This window comes from Canis lupus, unplaced genomic scaffold (assembly GCF_011100685.1).
Source record: "Canis lupus familiaris isolate Mischka breed German Shepherd unplaced genomic scaffold, alternate assembly UU_Cfam_GSD_1.0 chrUn_S1752H1948, whole genome shotgun sequence".
NCBI classification, from domain to species: domain Eukaryota; kingdom Metazoa; phylum Chordata; class Mammalia; order Carnivora; family Canidae; genus Canis; species Canis lupus.
The window spans coordinates 1-18556 of NW_023330604.1; the positions used below are offsets into that span (position 1 = coordinate 1).

The window sequence follows — 18556 nt, forward strand, 5'->3', positions numbered from 1 at the left end:
GAGGAGAGACAGCAGAGGGAGAAGCGGCTCCCTGCAGGGAGCCCGATGTAGAACTTGATTCTGGAACTCCGGGATCCCAGGATCCCGCCCCAAGCTGAAGGCAGACATTCAATCACTGAGTCACCCAGGCATTTCTTACTCAAAAGTCTTTTGAGCAGTTTTAGTATAGGTGCTGCCGAAGCGAGCAACAAAAGTCTTTTGTCCAAGAAGAAACTGTTCAAGCTTATTTGGTTGAGCATCTGACTCATGATTTCAGCTCAGATCATGATCTCAGGGTCATAAGTTGGAGCTCCGCATCATTGGGCTCCACGTTGGGCATGGAGGCTGCTTAAGATTTAAAAAAAAGGAAAAAAAAAAAAAAAAGACAGACAGACAGAAAGAAACTGCCCAAGGAGCCTCACGTATACCAGAAATTATTCAGAAAGGAGATAAGGAGCTTACGAAAGAATGGAGAACACGGGAGTTCTGGGGGCAAAGGAACGAAGCTTGTGGCTCAAAGGACAGCAATCTGGGTGAACCACTTGGTACTGTGAACCACCAAGCTTCAACCTGAGAGCAGAAAGTCTAACTCATGACACTAGAAACATCGGGTAGAGTCATGGACTGGCAGTTCCTATTGAATGACTTGTGGCCAAGCACCAAGGTAACTGCAGCACTTTGGGGAGCTTGACTCTATGCAGCCAAAGGCCCTGCTCTACTCTCTCCTGAGCCTGAAAACCAGCAGCACAACAGGTTTGGATGATCCCCCAAGCCAATTCCCTTCAGCCAATACAGGGCAAGTGGATGGCATAGCTCTCTAGCCTCCCTAGCTTTGTAAACGGCAGGAGAAAGAATCAGGGACCAGGGAGCCCCCTTTGTACTAGAAATTCTCCCAGAGAGCACAACTGGATCACACAGTTCTTGTCGTCAGGCCTTATAGAAAGCAGTTTATGAACTGAATAAATATGATAACTGTATCTGTTTTCTGCTCATCATTTTATTTGCAGGTCCTTGCAGAGTGCCCGGCACATGACAGTTGTCAACATATGTTTGATGAATGAACGCGTGTGTGCATAAACAAGTAGATGAATAACAGGTACATAGGCAGAGACTAGGGACAAGGCAGGATTTTGTTCTTCTAAAAGCTGAAGTGGAGTCCAGCTCCCTGCAGTTCCCTCGAGTGGGAACAAACCAAAACCCGAGTTCTGGCAACACGTACCTCATACTAAACCAGGACTTTTCAGGCTGAGCTGGGTCCACTTCCCAAGGAAACTGGCAGTGGAAGGGAAGGCAAAGAAGTTAAAATAGCAAGAACCTGATGACCCATGATTTGCTGGGCGAAGTCAAGGAAGTCTCGTTGCTATCTGGCTTGTTTTCCCTAAAGGTGATGGCACTGCCATCAATTCCCTAGGAGTGGAAATCCTGGAAAAGACTCCTGCCTAGGGACTGGGGAGAAGTTGGACTCAGTTAGGAAGAGGATGACCCTAAGGAAGGGGTCATGAGGCAGGCAGGTGGACGCGTGGCTGGGTTTAGAATTCGGAGAAGTTCTGGAGACACAAATTTGAAAGTTGACAGGATCACCAAAAGAGTGTAATACGAAAGGAAAAGAGTTGGGAGTCACAGGCAAAGCCCTTAAAAGATTATTTCTAGGACCTTCACTGTAGCCCTATGTATAAGGGCAGTGCCCAACTATGAGTAGGTAGTAGGACAAATTAGAGCACATCAATGCATGAAATGCTAAACTTCAATCCCTTTTAAACTTGTCCAGGGATCATTGAATTTCTCCAGGAGCTTAGCATTCGCTGCAAGAATAAACAGATGTGAAAGAGCCTTAACCGATTTTAGTATTAGCACCACTCATTTGCAGAGGCCCACTGGCTATGGAATTCTGCAGAAATACAGCTATGAAAGGTTTAGCTTCCAGAAGGAAAAGAAGTACCGTGTCTCTAGTTTGGCCGTAGATAGCTCCTGATCTCATGGGATGCAGGACCTGGGGAATATCTCTTACTAGAGAACATCTTACTAGATGTTCTTTTACTAACTGATTCGTAGAATATTGGATTAGAAGTGGAACTTTGATGTTTAATAGGAAAAAAAGGAAAACTGAAACTTCAGTCGTCCCTGGGTGGGATCGAACCACCAACCTTTCGGTTAACAGCCGAACGCGCTAACCGATTGCGCCACAGAGACTACGCCTTTCTGCTGCTCTTGCAGGTCGTATTTATAGATTATTAATGAGACACTAGTATTACCTGTGAGACTCCTTTTTTTTTTTTCACCTTGAGATTGCAAGTAGATCCCAGTTGCGTGGTTCTAAAAGCCAGATCATTAAACCACCCCAGTTGTGCGACACTAGGGTCCTTGCTTCTTTTCTTCCCAATTTCTTGGCACCAGCAGGCAGTGGCTGCTTCTTTCTCCCAAAGTTGAGACCTGCACAGAAGGAGACCAAATTCAGCACCGGAGGAACTTGAGAATGGTGGGAGGGAGAGGAACCGGCACAGGGAGGGGGAGTGCTGGGGAAACAGCTTGCGGCTGATTTGAACTAACATCCCAGGTTGGGAAACCACCCTGATGTTCTTCTTTCCCTAAGCTTTTAGGAATATCAGTCACATTACCTCTTTGTGAATTTTAAACCCAGCTGTTCCAGCATTTATTAAAATCTTAACTTAAAAACGACAGTGATGTCCAAAGTTCCTCCTGAATGTGACTCTCGAGCAGTCCTAAATATTCCGTGGGGAGGCAAAACAGCATCTGGAGACCTGAGATACAGGGTAGATTGAACACCTACCAGTACTCCCTTCATAGTGATTCAAAACCATCGCCAAAGGGGCTCTGGAACTCCATAGAGAATTACTAATTTATGAGTATAACCATACATTTTTACACTGAAATGTGAAAACAAACTGCAAGTTACTCTAAATCAGGGAAATAACTTTTAGTAATAAAAGTAATTTGACCGGTTCTATGACATTGTAAGAACATTAACTTTTCAGGATTTTTTTTAACAGCAAGGGCATTTGCATTTTACCAAAACTTCTGGCATTTCCACTGGTAGATGCTGCCATTCGGAGACGCCTGGCTAAAGAAGCCCAGATCGTCCATTACACATGCTTAAACTCAGAAAAACACCAATACTGGTACACTTAATATGGAGAGTTTGCTAAATGTAAACAAGGTAGTTCATCCTGCTTCTAAAACCTGATCAAAGTCGTCTTCATAAAACAGAACATAGTAGCACGGAGTTTCTATGCTAGACATTGAAGCAGGTAACACTGAAACACATTGATTCCTCCTGGACACCTTTGGGGTTGAATCAAAGGTTTTCATAAAAAAAAAAAAAATCACAGACCAAATTAGTTACACGCACAGGGGTAACAGCAGACCACTGGGCACGGGCCAAAAGAGTTTGGATTCTCTTTACATTTTCTTACCAGGGTCTTATGATCAACATCCTATACTAAAGAAACCCATTAATTTCAGAATATAGATAGTATTACTATGAAGTGGACATTCCCACAACAAGAGGCTAAATGCCTAAGCAGTCGGGAGTGTTCTGCAGGATCACCTAAAAAAACAGGAATTTTGATTCCTGCCAGCACGGCCACAAAAATAACAAGTAGAGTGAAATACGGAAAAAAAAGCATTCTTCCAAAGGGAGTAGCCTTCCAAAAGGTCGTCAAAGATAGGACAGAACACGGAGGGAGGGAAAGACAAACCTAGTATATGGACGTGTTACATACTGGTAATAGAATACACATCTGAATGGAATGCAGACTTCACAAAAGGACGGTGGGTGATTTGGCTTGGAGAAGCACTCGCACAGGAAACTGGCATAATGGGGGTGAGAGAAAGGGGGAGTATATCCTGGCGGAGGTGCACAGCAGCCCCAAATAGCCTTCAAATATAACCCAACTGCGCACGCGCAGCCTCGGTTCATCTCGCGGGCCAGGGAGACGCACGAGCGAGCTTGGGCTAAAATGGGTGTGCGGGCGGCGGTCTGCGAGAGGAAGAAGAAAGGCTTCCCTGACCGGGAATCGAACCGGGCCGCGGCGGTGAGAGCGCCGAATCCTAACCACTAGACCACCAGGGAGCGTCAGGCTGCGCGCCTGGCCCGTGCGCCCTGGACCCGGCGCCCTCCCTTCCCTACCGCCCACTCGCCTCTGCTTGGCCTCCAGGGCCCCCGCCGGGCCACAGCGCAGCGCCCGCCGGCCCCGCCGAGCCACCTGGCCGGACCGCCCGCCCGCCGCGCCGTCAAAAACGCTGCGCGCCTCCTCCTCCTCCTTCATCTCTATCTCTCTCTCACACACATCACCACAACACAACACACACAACACGCACGCACTCAGCGTCGCGCCCGGCTCCCGGCTCCCATCGGGCCTGAGCACCGGGGCCCTGGAGCCGCGCAAAACGTTGGCCAGCTGCGTTGGCCGGGAATCGAACCCGGGTCAACTGCTTGGAAGGCAGCTATGCTCACCACTATACCACCAACGCTGCACAGCCCGGGCCGCCCCCGGACGCCGGCCCAGGCTCCGCACCAGCGCCTCCTCGCCCTCTCGCCACCGCCTCCGCCGCCTGCCGCAGCCCTGCCCCGACGTGCCGGCCGGCCGCAGCTCTGCGCCGTCGCGGGCGCCACCAGCGGCCGCCCGGCGCCCCACCCGCAGCCACCCCCACGCAGCCCTGGCTGCTCCGCAGGCACGACCGCCCGCCGCCTCCGCCGCCCGCCTCTGGGGGCGCTCTCGCCGCCCTGCGGCTCCCGGGCCCTCGGCTGCCCGCCGGGGAGCCCCGCCCCTTGCCCCCTGCCCCCGGCGCGCGCTTCCCTTCCCTTCCCTTCCCTCCCGCCACCCGCGCCCCGCCCCGCCCGCCCCGCCCCGCCCGCACAGTCGGCCCCGCCCCCCACGGCCACCATCCACGGGCAGCCCGGCAGCCGGGCAGCTGTCCGTCGCGTGAGCGAGGAGCCCGTGGCGGCCAGCCCTCCCGTCAGAGGGTCCCGGCTGGGCTGGGCCGAGCCCGCACGCGCCAGGGCGCCAGGGCGCCAGGGCCGACGAGGAAGGGCAGGGGGTGCGGGGGGTCGGGTCGACGGCGGGCAGGACGGGCCCCCGCGGTCGCCCCGCGCCTCTGGCCGCACGGGGCCGGGCGGAGGCACTAGGGAGGAGAAGGAGGACAAGGAGGAGAAGAGGAGGAGAAAGGAGGGCCCTGGGGGCCGGCGTACGTTTGGGCAGCGCGGCGGCGGCGCCCGCGACCAAAAGAGGGCTTGTCTCGCCTCCCCGTCGGGGAATCGAACCCCGGTCTCCCGCGTGACAGGCGGGGATACTCACCACTATACTAACGAGGACGGCGGCGGCGGCCGCCCGGGCGCCCGACCCCTCTCCGCCCGCCCGCCCGCCCGCCGGCCTGCCTGCCTGCCCACGCCCACCCGGGCCCTCGACGTCCCCGCGCGCCCGTCCTGCCAGGCGCCCGCACGTGCCCCGGGCCACGGCCCACCCGGCCCGACCCCCCGGCCGCCGCGTCAGCGCGCAACAGCAGTCCCCCGGCCCGACTCGGAGCGTCGCGCCCCCGGACCCGCCGCCGCCCCCGCCCCCCGCCCAGCCGCGCGGGGATGGCGGCGGGAAGAAGACGCCCGACACGGCAAGCAGGGCTGCGCGAGCGAGCCGGAGGCCCCGCGCCGGGGGGATGGGCCGCGGCGGGCGGCGGGGGCGGCGGGGGGGGGCCGGGACGCCGGCAGCAGGGTGCGCGCCCCGGGAAGGGGAGGGGGCGGCGGCGAGGAACCGCGGCGAGGGCGGCGGCGCCAGCAGAGTCAGTCGGCGGGCCGTTGGCCTCGTCGACCGGGACGCGAGTCCCGTCCGTCCGTCCGTCCGTCCGTCCGTCGCGCACCCACACGGCCGCCAGCCAGCTCCGGGGTCGGCGCCGGGTCCCAGCCAGGCGAGCGGCGGCGCGCCCAGGCCCGCCGTCAGGATGGCCGAGCGGTCTAAGGCGCTGCGTTCAGGTCGCAGTCTCCCCTGGAGGCGTGGGTTCGAATCCACTCCCTGACACGCCCAACCTTTGGCCCGCCCAACGCGGGCTCTCTCTCCGCACCCGGGCCTGGACGACGCCCTGTCTGTCCCGCCTTACACCGCGCTGCGGCTGCGGGCTGCGGGCTGCGAGGTCTGGCGGCGCCCTGGCAACACGTGGGCCCGGGACCCACGCAGCTGCAGCGCCTCGGCCCTCCCGGCCACAGGCTTGCGCCCCCGCCGCCCTCCCTCCCCCGCCACCTCCCGCGCCTCTCCCTCCTCCTCATACCCACGGCGGCCGCGGGCCTCGGCAAACTCGGCAAGTCGGCGGCACGGCTCTCCGGGGGCTCCGTTGCCCTCTTCCTTTCCCGCCGCCGCCCCCTGCAGGCCAGCCGCGGGCCGAAATGCCGGCAGCCCCGCGCGGGCCGGGCCACGCTCCCACTGAGGGGCGCGCCTCGCTCGCCTCCTCGCTCTCCCAGCCCCGCCCTACACCTCCCCCCGCCCGCCCGCCGGGAGCGCGGGGTCCCCACGGCCTGTCCTTTCCGCCGGCCCCCCATTCATTCCGTGGTCTCCACCCCCCTCCGTCCCCGGGGCGCCCACGAGGCGTGGCCACCCGGAGGCCTCACCACGGCCACACGCCCGCCAAGGCGGGCAGCCGAGCCCTCCGCGCGCCAGCAGAGACGGGACCCCCTGCCCCGTTCGCTGGGCCTGGCCCGGGGGGGCGGGGTGGGGTCCACCCCGCCGTGGTGGCTCCGGGGAGCCCTTGAGCGCAAGGGCAGCCCTGCCTCCCCGGGCCCCCTCCGCGCCGGAAGCCGCTGCGGGGCCGGGGCTCCAGGACGCCAGCGCGCTCCCATCAAACCGCGCCGCCCGCCAGCCAGCCAGCCGGCGCCGCTCCGCCCAGCGCACCTGCCGGCCTCACCCCACCGGCAGCCCAGCCGGCCCGACGGAGAGCTGCGGGCAGAGCTCACACGCCTTTCTTTGGCCTCCTTGGCTTGGGCGCTACTCGGCGGCCCCCATCTCCGACGACGACAACCGACGCCGACACGCACACACGCGCACCCACACCCCCCCCCCCCACCCCGCGGCAACCCCGGGAGCGCACACAATCCGAGCTCCGGGCCCCAGCCGGCCCCCTCCGGCGCGCACTGCACGGGCCGGAGAGCCATCCGCCCATGGGCCTTCGGGGGGGCGCCGGGAGTGAAGGGAAGGTCCGCGCTGAGCTGCGCCGGCCACAGACGCCCCGCGCTGCCTGGGAATCGGGCGCGGGTCAGGCTTGGCCAGGCTGCTCCTCCCGGCAGGACAGTGTCTGGCGGCGGCCCCGCCCCAGGGAGAGGGCGCAGGTGTGAGCCGAGTCCGCCTCGGGGCCCTCGCTGGGACCGTGGGCGCCGCGCGCGCCGGCCCGAGCCCGAGCCCGAGCCCGAGCCCGAGCCCTCGGCGCATCTCTGCACGTGCGCGGGAGCCTGTCTTGCAGACCTGCGGGCCCGCCGCCCGCCCCCGCGCAGCGGGTGCTCACCACTGGCCGTGCCGGGACGACGACGAGCGCCGCTGGGGAAGCCGTCTGGTGGCCGCCGCCACCGGTGCATGGGTGGTTCAGTGGTAGAATTCTCGCCTGCCACGCGGGAGGCCCGGGTTCGATTCCCGGCCCATGCAGCGCGCCGCCCCCTTTTTGGCCGCGCGCGCCCGGCTTCCTCGCGCACGCGCTCAAGCCACAGGGCCTGAGCCTGAACCAGCTGTGCTCAGGCCGGGGGCCCTGCCCTCCTGCCCCGCCCCGCTTCCCCCTGCCGACTTGTCTGTTCTGGTCTCTCGCCCGTGGCCGCCAGCCCTGGCCGCCACGCTCCACCCGGCTGCCCGCCCCCTGCCGCCCGACGTGGCCCAGGTCCCTTGCCCGGCCCCACGTTGTCCTTGCCCTTTTTCTCTCCATGACCCTGACCCGGACGGCGCTTCGCTCACCCACGTCACTTCAAGCAATGCTTCCAAGCACCGCCCGCGCCCGCCCGGGCACAGCCCACCTGCATGCTTTTCACATTCCCTCCCTCAATGGCTCATTCTACCCCACACTCCCAAAACCCTCCTCTCTTTGCACGTCGACCGACCACCAACCATCTTGCCACCCCTCCTCTGGAGGGGCCCTCAGCCACTCCTTGGAGCGCGCCAGGGAGCCCCGTTCACGGCCCGACATCCTCCCGTTGGCAGCCCCGGGATGCTCTCTATGGCCACCTGGCCGCGGTCTCCTTCAAACACGGGCCACTCCCCACTGCTAAAGTCACCGCGAGCACCAGGTCCCATGCAGCCTAGCCAGCACACCGGCGCCAGCACACCCAGCCTCGAGGGACAGCGCCACCCGCCACGGCTGTCACCAGCACGTCGGGTCCACGAACGCGGCGCACCAGCATGGGCATCACGGCCAAGGGCACGGAGGTCACCTCCCCCCCTCGCCCGGCCTCCACGACCCCCGCAGCACTTGGTCCACCACCAACCCCCAGGACCACCATCCCACACCAGCCAGCACCAGCACCAGCACCAGCACCAGGGACTACCACCACCATGCCAGAAGCAGTTTGTAACCAGCAGCAGCAGCAGCAGCAGCAGCAGCAGCGGGACGTGCCCACCGCCAGCAGGCCAGCGTAGGCATGATCGCCAACAGACTGAAGTCCTCCGCGGTCACCGCCACCACCGAGGCCACCATCAGCACACCGGCACGGGTAGCATGGCCCACGGCCCTGAAGTCCTCCACCCTCCCTCACCACCACCCCACCAGCACCGAGTCGCCACCAAGCCCAGGACCACCAGCACACCACCACCGGCGATAGCAGCAGCAGCAGGACCGAGGCCAGCGCACGGGCAAGGGCAATCGCCGGCGGCGGCACCGAAGGCCTTCCCGGACCCCCGACCCCCATCGCTCACCGAGTCCACCGTTACACCGGGCCCCGGGGGACGCCGTCACCCAACAGCGCCAAAGTTCGCCACCACCATCACCGGCGGCGGCGGAGGGCAGCGGCGGGCAGCAGCAGCAACACGAGTACCAGCGCCGCTGGCCCCTCCACCCCACCAGCCCCTCTGGCACGAACGACCCCACCCCCTGTCAACCCCCAGCCTCCCCGTGCCCTCCTTTCCCAGTCCTCATTTGTCGATGATCGTGCGTTGCGTCTGTCCCTTTGGCCTCCCTGAATCTCAAGCCCAGGACGACACCTGACACCTGAGACGTGGCTGGTGGTCCCCATGACGATGACGGGGAATGGTCATCTCCGGGGCGGTGGAATTCCTCACCCCGTGGGAACAGCTCCGACACCCGGTCCCTCCCTCCCTCCCTCTCTCTCTCTCTTTGCCCTCGCCCGGCCGCCGCGCAGCTGCCTGCTTGCCACCCCCGCCCCCTGCACCTCGCTCGCTCGCTGCGTCGCCGCCTCGCTCCCCGCTCTCGTCTGCCCGGCCACCCTGCAGCGCAGCCCAGCGCAGCCCAGCGCAGCCCAGCGCAGCCCAGCGGCCTCCCGGCACCTCTCCCGCCGCCGTCACCGCAACCACGGGGTCTCCCAGCCCTCTGGCACCGGGACCCACTCCCCACCGCCGCCACCCACCCCCACGTGCCACGTGCCGCTCCTTCCGCCTCCAGGCTCAAACCCTCCATCTACCACCGACCCCTTGGACCCCACCACCCACCGTTCCCCTAACACTCAAGGCCGGCAGTCCCGCGGTCTCCCACAGGCTCCTCAGCAACACGCACCAGCGTTGTCCCGTCCCCTACCTCACAGCTCGCGCCGCACGCACAGGTGCACAGGTGCAAGGAGATAGGCGCCGGGCAGGGTGCCCTGCCGCACCCCGAGCCCCCGCAACACCCTGCCTCAGTGGCCAGCCCCACTCTCGGCCAGTGCCCGCCGGCGCCTACACCGTCCCGGGCCCTCACTCCACGCACACACCCGGTACTTCCTTCTTCCACTGCCCGGCTCGGTCCGCTCCTGGCCCTCCCCTCTTTCCGGGACGCTTTGCGCCTGTGCCCTGACCCCCGTGGGAGGCGACGCGCGGGGGAGAACACCCTCGTCCCGCGCTATCCCCCACCGTCGCGGACTCCCCGCACCCCCCCCCCCCCCTACAGCCAGAGGGAGGGGCGAGGGCGCTGAGGGAACTGCCCGTGCTGACGGGAAGCACCCGGAGGCCCACGGGCGCCCCTCTCCACCGCCGCCCGACCGTGGCCCAATCCAGCCAGCGAGCCGCGGAAGGCTCACGCAGAGCGCGGGCCGGCCTCTGCGCCTCCGACGGAGACAGACGGTCTCTGGACACACAGCAAAGCCTTGGAGGGCCGGCGTGCAAGCGTTGGCAGGAAGGAGGCCGGGCGCTGCGGTTCACCTGCAGGAGCAGCGGCGCCAGGAGACCCGCACCCGGGCGGAGACAGGGCTGCAGGCTCTCCTGCCTAGGTGGGCGCTAAGGCGCCAAGGGGAACGCCTTCCGAGCGGCATCCAGCTGGGGCGCCGGCCACGTGGGGCTGGGGCCGGGGCCGGGCCGGGGGCGTGGGGTGGAGGAAGCTGTGTCGGGGAACACGCCTGCCCCTCTGCCCCAGGATTCGGGGTAGCGGTCGTGCAGTTGGACTGACCCGGGGCCTCCAAGGGCACCCCGTCTGTCCCCCGGGTGCCTCCGCCCCCTCCCACCTGCCCGGCCCGCGGGTTAGCCCCACTGGCCTCCTGCATCTATCTCCCTGCTCTCTGGCCTCCACTGCCTGGTGGTCCGGCCACCGGGACACGCCCACAACCGCTTTCCAACCACCGCCTGCCCGGGCGGGGGCGGCGGGGGCCGGCGCTCTGCTCCCATCCCCGCCCAAGCCCAAGACCACCACCCACGTGCGCCGCCATCGCTGGCGGTTGCCGGGCCGACGGCCGAGAGAAGGCACCGGGGGCTCCAGCAAGTGACCCCCGACTCAGAGAGAGACAGGTGGCTCACCCTCCCCACACCCGGCCCCCTCTGCCTCGGCCCGCCGCCCCCACATGCCCCCAGCGCGGCCGCCGCCAAGTAGCACCTCACCAAGGAGCCAGCGGGGGGCCGGGGTGGGGGCGCTGCGAGCCGCCACGACCTTTCTCCCGGCGGCAGGGGTGCTGCGGGAGAGTCCAAGCACCCACGGAGGCCCGAGGCGCCCGGCCTGTCGGTGGCCTCGGCTGGGGTCGGACGGCGTCCCGGACTGTCGGGCCTGGGGCGGAGCGAGACGGGGAGCCAGGCGAGCGTCCGGGGGAGGCGGCCGCGAGACGCCGAGACCTCCAGTCGGCCCACCTGCCGGCCAGCCAGCCAGCGAGGCCAAAAGGCTTGGGCCGGCCCGACGGAGCCCGCCAGGCAAGCCAGCCTTGGGCTCGACGGGGCGGGTGGCCTCGTGCGCACGCCTCGGTCAGCTCGGGGCCAGGGAGACGCACGAGCGAGCTTCGGCTAAAAGGGGTGTGCGGCGGCGGTCTTGCGAGAGGAAGAAGAAAGGCTTCCCTGACCGGGAATCGAACCCGGGCCGCGGCGGTGAGAGCGCCGAATCCTAACCACTAGACCACCAGGGAGCGTCAGGCTGCGCGCCTGGCCCGTGCGCCCTGGACCCGGCGCCTCCCTCCCTACCGCCCACTCGCCTCTGCTTGGCCTCCAGGGCCCCCGCCGGGCCACGCGCAGCCGCCCGCCGGCCCCGCCGAGCCACCTGGCCGGACCGCCCGCCCGCCGCGCCGTCAAAACGCTGCGCGCCTCCTCCTCCTCCTCCTCTCTCTCTCTCTCTCTCTCTCACACACACACACACACACGCACTCAGCGTCGCGCCCGGCTCCCGGCTCCCATCGGGCCTGAGCACCGGGGCCCTGGAGCCGCGCAAAACGTTGGCCAGCTGCGTTGGCCGGGAATCGAACCCGGGTCAACTGCTTGGAAGGCAGCTATGCTCACCACTATACCACCAACGCTGCACAGCCCGGGCCGCCCCCGGACGCCGGCCCAGGCTCCGCACCAGCGCCTCCTCGCCCTCTCGCCACCGCCTCCGCCGCCTGCCGCAGCCCTGCCCCGACGTGCCGGCCGGCCGCAGCTCTGCGCCGTCGCGGGCGCCACCAGCGGCCGCCCGGCGCCCCACCCGCGCCACCCCCCGCAGCCCTGGCTGCTCCGCAGGCACGACCGCCCGCCGCCTCCGCCGCCCGCCTCTGGGGGGCGCTCTCGCCGCCCTGCGGCTCCCGGGCCCTCGGCTGCCCGCCGGGGAGCCCCGCCCCTTGCCCCCTGCCCCCGGCGCGCGCTTCCCTTCCCTTCCCTTCCCTCCCGCCACCCGCGCCCCGCCCCGCCCCGCCCCGCCCCGCCCGCACAGTCGGCCCGGCCCCCACGGCCACCGTCCACGGGCAGCCCGCAGCCGGGCATCTGTCCGTCGCGTGAGCGAGGAGCCCGTGGCGGGCCAGCCTCCCGTCAGGAGGTCCCGGCTGGGCTGGGCCGAGCCCGCACGCGCCAGGGGCGCCAGGGCGCCAGGGGCCGACGAGGAAGTGCAGGGGGTGCGGGGGGTCGGGTCGACGGCGGGCAGGACGGGCCCCCGCGGTCGCCCCGCGCCTCTGGCCGCACGGGGCCGGGGGGCGGAGGCACGAGGGAGGAGAAGAAGGCAAGGAGGAAATGAGGAGAAGGAGGAGAAGGAGGGCCCTGGGGGCCGGCGTACTTTGGGCAGCGCGGCGGCGGCGCCCGCGACCAAAAGAGGGCGTGTCTCGCCTCCCCGTCGGGGGAATCGAACCCCGGTCTCTCCCGCGTGACAGGCGGGGATACTCACCACATACTAACGAGGACGGCGGCGGCAGCCGCCCGGAGCCCGACCCCTCTCCGCCCGCCCGCCCCGCCCGCCGGCCTGCCTGCCTGCCGCACGCCCACGCCGGGCCCTCGACGTCCCGCGCGCCCGTCCTGCCAGGCGCCCGCCAAGTGCCCCGGGCCACGGCCCAACCGGCCCGACCCCCCCGGCCGCCGCGTCAGCGCGCACAGCCAGTCCCCCGGCCCGACTCGGAGCGTCGCGCCCCCCGGGACCCGCCGCCGCCCCCGCCCCCCGCCCAGCCGCGCGGGGATGGCGGCGGGAGAAGACGCCCGACACGGCAAGCAGGGCTGCGCGAGCGAGCCGGAGGCCCCGCGCCGGGGATGGGCCGCGGCGGGCGGCGGGCGGCGGGGCGGCGGGGGCCGGACGCCGGCAGCAGGGTGCGCGCCCCGGGAAGGGGGGAGGGGGCGGCGGCGAGGACCGCGGCGAGGGCGGCGGCGCCAGCAGAGTCAGTCGGCGGGCCGTTGGCCCTCGTCGACCGGGACGCGAGTCCCGTCCGTCCGTCCGTTCCGTCCGTCCGTCGCGCACCCACACGGCCGCCAGCCAGCTCCGGGGTCGGCGCCGGGTCCCAGCCAGGCGAGCGGCGGCGCGCCCAGGCCCGCCGTCAGGATGGCCGAGCGGTCTAAGGCGCTGCGTTCAGGTCGCAGTCTCCCCTGGAGGCGTGGGTTCGAATCCCACTCCTGACACGCCCACCTTTTGGCCCGCCCAACGCGGGGCTCCTCCGCACCCGGGCCTGGACGACGCCCTGTCTGTCCCGCCTTACACGCCGCTGGCTGCGGGCTGCGGGCTGCGGGCTGCGGGCTGGCGGCGCCCTGGCACCGTTGCCGGGACCCACGCAGCTGCAGCGCCTCGGCCCTCCGGCCACAGGCTCTGGCGCCCCCGCAGCCCTCCCCTCCCCCGCCACCTCCCCGCGCTCTCCCTCCTCCTCATCCCACGGCGGCCGCGGGCCTCGGCAACTCGGCAAGTCGGCGGCACGGCTCTCCGGGGGCTCCGTTTGCCTCTTCCTTCCCGCCGCCGCCCCCTGCAGGCCAGCCGCGGGCCGAAATGCCGGCAGCCCCGCGCGGGCCGGGCCACGCTCCCACTGAGGGGCGCGCCTCGCTCGCCTCCTCGCTCTCCCAGCCCCGCCCTACACCTCCCCCCGCCGCCCGCCGGGAGCGCGGGGTCCCCACGGCCTGTCCTTTTCCACCGGCCCCCATTCATTCCGTGGTCTCCACCCCTCCGTCCCCGGGGCGCCCACGAGGCGTGGCCACCCGGATGCCTCACCACGGCCAACACGCCCGCCAGGCGGCAGCCGAGCCTCCGCGCGCCATCCAGAGACGGGACCCCCGCCCACGTTCCTGGGCCTGGCCCGGGGGGCGGGGTGGGGTCCACCCCGCCGTGGTGGCTCCGGGGAGCCCTGAGCGCAAGGCAGGCCCTGCCTCCCCGGGCCCCCCTCCGCGCCGGAAGCCGCTGCGGGGCCGGGGCTCCAGGACGCCAGCGCGCTCCCTCACCGCGCCGCCCGCCCAGCCAGCCAGCCGGCGGCCGCTCCGCCCGAAGCGCACCTGCCGGCCTCACCCCCCACCGCAGCCCAGCCGGCCCCCGACGGAGAGCTGCGGGCAGAGCTCACACGCCTTTCTTTGGCCTCTTGGCTTGGGCGCTACTCGGCGGCCCCCATCTCCGACGACGACACCGACGCCGACACGCACACACGCGCACCCACACCCCCCCCCCCAACCCCGCGGCACCCCGGGAGCGCACACAATCCGAGCTCCGGGCCCCAGCCGGCCCCCGCCGGCGCGCACTGCACGGGCCGGAGAGCCATCCGCCCATGGGCCTTCGGGGGGGGCGCCGGGAGGGAAGGGGAAGGTCCCGCGCTGAGCTGCGCCGGCCACAGACGCCCCGCGCTGCCTGGGAATCGGGCGCGGGTCAGGCTTGGCCAGGCTGCTCCTCCCGGCAGGACAGTGTCTGGCGGCGGCCCCGCCCCAGGGAGAGGGCGCAGGGTGAGCCGAGTCCGCCTCGGGGCCTCGCTGGGACCGTGGGCGCCGCGCGCCGGCCCGAGCCCGAGCCCGAGCCCGAGCCCCGAGCCCTCGTCGCATCTGCACGGGCGCGGAGCCTGTCTTGCAGACCGCGGGCCCGCCGCCCGCCCCCGCGCAGCGGGTGCTCACCACTGGCCGTGCCGGGACGACGACGAGCGCCGCTGGGGAAGCCGTCTGGTGGCCGCCGCCACCGGTGCATGGGTGGTTCAGTGGTAGATTCCCTCCGCCTGCCACGCGGGAGGCCCGGGTTCGATTCCCGGCCCATGCAGCGCGCCGCCCCCTTTTGGCCGCGCGCGCCCGGCTTCCTCGCGCACGCCGCTCAAGCCACAGGGCCTGAGCCTGAACCAGCTGTGCTCACGCCGGGGGCCCTGCCCTCCTGCCCCGCCCCGCTTCCCCCCTGCCGACTTGTCTGTTCTGGTCTCTCGCCCGTGGCCGCCAGCCCTGGCCGCCACGCTCCACCCGGCTGCCCGCCCCCTGCCGCCCGACGTGGCCCAGGTCCCTTGCCCGGCCCCACGTTGTCCTTGCCCTTTTCTCTCCATGACCCTGACCCGGACGGCGCTTCGCTCACCCACGTCACTTCAAGCAATGCTTCCAAGCACCGCCCGCGCCCGCCCGGGCACAGCCCACCTGCATGCTTTTCACATTCCCTCCCTCAATGGCTCATTCTACCCACACTCCCCAAACCCTCCTCTCTTTGCACGTCGACCGACCACCAACCATCTTGCCACCCCTCCTCTGGAGGGGCCCTCAGCCACTCCTTGGAGCGCGCCAGGGAGCCCCGTTTCACGGCCCGACATCCTCCCGTTGGCAGCCCCGGGATGCTCTCTATGGCCACCTGGCCGCGGTCTCCTTCAAACACGGGCCACTCCCCACTGCTAAAGTCACCGCGAGCACCAGGTCCATGCAGCCTAGCCAGCAACCGGCGCCAGCACACCCAGCCTCGAGGGACAGCGCCACCGCCACGGCTGTCACCAGCACGTCGGGTCCACGAACGGCGGCGCACCAGCATGGGCATCACGGCCAAGGGCACGGAGGTCACCTCCCCCCCTCGCCCGGCCTCCACGACCCCGCAGCACTTGGTCCACCACCAACCCCCAGGACCACCATCCCCACACCAGCACCAGCACCAGCACCAGCACCAGGACTACCACCACCATGCAGAAGCAGTTGTACCAGCAGCAGCAGCAGCAGCAGCAGCGCAGCAGCGGGACGTGCCCACCGCCAGCAGGCCAGCGTAGGCATGATCGCCAACAGACTGAAGTCCTCCGCGGTCACCGCCACCACCGAGGCCACCATCAGCACACCGGCACGGGTAGCATGGCCCACGGCCCTGAAGTCCTCCACCCTCCCTCACCGCCACCCCACCAGCACCGAGTCGCCACCAAGCCCCAGGACCACCAGCACACCACCCACCACCGCGATAGCAGCAGGCAGCAGGACCGAGGCCAGCGCACGGGCAAGGGCATCGCCGCGGCGGCACCGAAGGCCTTCCCGGACCCCCGACCCCCATCGCTCACCGAGTCCACCGTTACACCGGGGCCCCGGGGGACGCCGTCACCAACAGCGCCAAAGTTCGCCACCACCATCACCGGCGGCGGCGGAGGCAGCGGCGGCAGCAGCAGCAGCAACACGAGTACCAGCGCCGCTGGCCCCTCCACCCCCACCAGCCCCTCTTGCCCGAACGACCCCACCCCTGTCACCCGCCTCCCCGTGCCCTCCTTTCCCAGTCCTCATTTGTCGATGATCGTGCGTTGCGTCTGTCCCTTTGGCCTCCCTGAATCTCAAGCCCAGGACGACACCTGACACCTGAGACGTGGCTGGTGGTCCCCATGACGATGACGGGGAATGGTCATCTCCGGGGCGGTGGAATTCCTCACCCCGTGGGAACAGCTCCGACACCCGGTCCCTCCCTCCCTCCCTCTCTCTCTCTCTTTGCCTCGCCCGGCCGCCGCGCAGCTGCCTGCTTGCCACCCCCGCCCCTGCACCTCGCTCGCTCGCTCGCTCGCTCGCTCGCTCACCCGCTCTCGTCTGCCCGGCCACCCTGCAGCGCAGCCCAGCGCAGCCCAGCGCAGCCCAGCGCAGCCCAGCGGCCTCCCGGCACCTCTCCCGCCGCCGTCCACCGCCACCACGGGGTCTCCCAGCCCTCTGGCACCGGGACCCACTCCCCACCGCCCCCCCCCCCCCCGTGCCACGTGCCGCTCCTTCCAGCCTCCAGGCTCAAACCCTCCATCTACCACCGACCCCTTGGACCCACACCCACGTCCTACACTCAAGGCCGGCAGTCCCGGTCTCCCACAGGCTCCTCAGGCACACGCCCAGCGTGTCCCGTCCCCTACCTCACAGCTCGCCCGCCCGCAACAGGTGCACAGGTGCAGGAGAGGCGCCGGGCAGGGTGCCCTGCCGCACCCGAGCCCCCGCAGACACCCTGCCTCAGTGGCCAGCCCCACTCTCGGCCAGTGCCCGCCGGCGCCACACGTCCCGGGCCCCTCACTCCACGCACACACCCGGTACTCCTTCTCCCACTGCCCGGCTCGGTCCGCTCCTGGCCCTCCCCTCTTCCGGGACGCTTTGCGCCTGTGCCCTGACCCCCGTGGAGGCGACGCGCCGGGGAAGAACACCCTCGTCCCGCGCTATCCCCCACCGTCGCGGACTCCCCGCACCCCCCACCCCCACCCATACAGCCAGAGGGAGAGGCGAGGGCGCTGAGGGAACTGCCCGTGCTGACGGGAAGCACCCGGAGGCCAAACGAGGGCGCTCCTCTCCACCGCCCGCCCCGACCGTGGCCCAATCCAGGCCAGCGAGCCGCGGAAGGCTCACGCAGAGCGCGGGCCGGCCTCTGCGCCTCCACGAGACAGACGGTCTCTGGACACACAGCAAAGCCTTGGAGGGCCGGCGTGCAAGCGTTGGCAGGAAGGAGGCCGGGCGCTGCGGTTCACCTGCAGGAGCAGCGGCGCCAGGAGACCCGCACCCGGGCGGAGACAGGGCTGCAGGCTCTCCTGCCTAGGTGGGCGCTAAGGCGCCAAGGGGAACGCCTTCCGAGCGGCATCCAGCTGGGGCGCCGGCCTCGTGGGGCTGGGGCCGTGGCCGGGCCGGGGGCGTGGGGTGGAGGAAGCTGTGTCGGGGAACAACGCCTGCCCCTCTGCCCCAGGATTCGGGGTAGCGGTCGTGCAGTTGGACTGACCCGGGGCCTCCAAGGGCACCCCGTCTGGTCCCCCCGGGTGCCTCCGCCCCCTCCCACCTGCCCGGCCCGCGGGTTAGCCCCACTGGCCTCCTGCATCTATCTCCCTGCTCTCTGGCCTCCACTGCCTGGTGTCCGGCCACCGGGACACGCCCACAACCGCTTTCCAACCACCGCCTGCCCGGCGGGGGCGGCGGGGGCCGGCGCTCTGCTCCCATCCCCGCCCAAGCCCAAGACCACCACCCACGTGCGCCGCCATCGCTGGCGGTTGCCGGGCCGACGGCCGAGAGAAGGCACCGGGGGCTCCAGCAAGTGACCCCCTACTCAGAGAGAGACAGGTGGCTCACCCTCCCCACACCCGGCCCCCTCTGCCTCGGCCCGCCGCCCCCACATGCCCCCAGCGCGGCCGCCGCCAAGTAGCACCTCACCAAGGAGCCAGCGGGGGGCCGGGGGTGGGGGCGCTGCGAGCCGCCACGACCTTTCTCCCGGCGGCAGGGGTGCTGCGGGAGAGTCCAAGCACCCACGGAGGCCCGAGGCGCCCGGCCTGTCGGTGGCCTCGGCTGGGGTCGGACGGCGTCCCGGACGTCGGGCCTGGGGCGGAGCGAGACGGGGAGCCAGGCGAGCGTCC

The 18556-nt window shown here is 68.4% G+C and overlaps 1 protein-coding gene and 10 non-coding genes across 11 annotated transcripts; 4 read left to right on the top strand and 7 right to left on the bottom strand.

The window, feature by feature from the left end:
- Positions 1-2095: 2095 nt before the first annotated feature.
- Positions 2096-2169, bottom strand: TRNAN-GUU. Its single transcript has one exon. It is a non-coding gene; the product is annotated as a tRNA-Asn (tRNA).
- A 1829-nt stretch (positions 2170-3998) lies between these two features.
- TRNAE-CUC lies at positions 3999-4069 on the bottom strand. Its single transcript has one exon. It is a non-coding gene; the product is annotated as a tRNA-Glu (tRNA).
- A 329-nt stretch (positions 4070-4398) lies between these two features.
- TRNAG-UCC lies at positions 4399-4470 on the bottom strand. The gene has a single exon. It is a non-coding gene; the product is annotated as a tRNA-Gly (tRNA).
- LOC119878585 (collagen alpha-1(I) chain-like) lies at positions 4454-8145 on the bottom strand (the record flags this gene model as incomplete). Its single annotated transcript, XM_038589214.1, has 7 exons — positions 8023-8145; positions 6593-7681; positions 6256-6347; positions 6052-6133; positions 5189-5975; positions 4858-5121; positions 4454-4744 (listed from the first exon to the last, which is right to left on the bottom strand). Coding segments are annotated over exons 1-7 (2728 nt in total), but the record flags the coding sequence as incomplete, so codon positions are not given.
- On the bottom strand, positions 5240-5311 carry TRNAD-GUC. Its single transcript has one exon. It is a non-coding gene; the product is annotated as a tRNA-Asp (tRNA).
- TRNAL-CAG lies at positions 5926-6008 on the top strand. The gene has a single exon. It is a non-coding gene; the product is annotated as a tRNA-Leu (tRNA).
- On the top strand, positions 7546-7616 carry TRNAG-GCC. Its single transcript has one exon. It is a non-coding gene; the product is annotated as a tRNA-Gly (tRNA).
- A 3268-nt stretch (positions 8146-11413) lies between the features above and the next one.
- TRNAE-CUC lies at positions 11414-11485 on the bottom strand. Its single transcript has one exon. It is a non-coding gene; the product is annotated as a tRNA-Glu (tRNA).
- A 312-nt stretch (positions 11486-11797) lies between these two features.
- On the bottom strand, positions 11798-11869 carry TRNAG-UCC. The gene has a single exon. It is a non-coding gene; the product is annotated as a tRNA-Gly (tRNA).
- A 1469-nt stretch (positions 11870-13338) lies between these two features.
- On the top strand, positions 13339-13421 carry TRNAL-CAG. Its single transcript has one exon. It is a non-coding gene; the product is annotated as a tRNA-Leu (tRNA).
- A 1524-nt stretch (positions 13422-14945) lies between these two features.
- TRNAG-GCC lies at positions 14946-15018 on the top strand. Its single transcript has one exon. It is a non-coding gene; the product is annotated as a tRNA-Gly (tRNA).
- The last annotated feature ends 3538 nt before the right edge of the window (positions 15019-18556 follow it).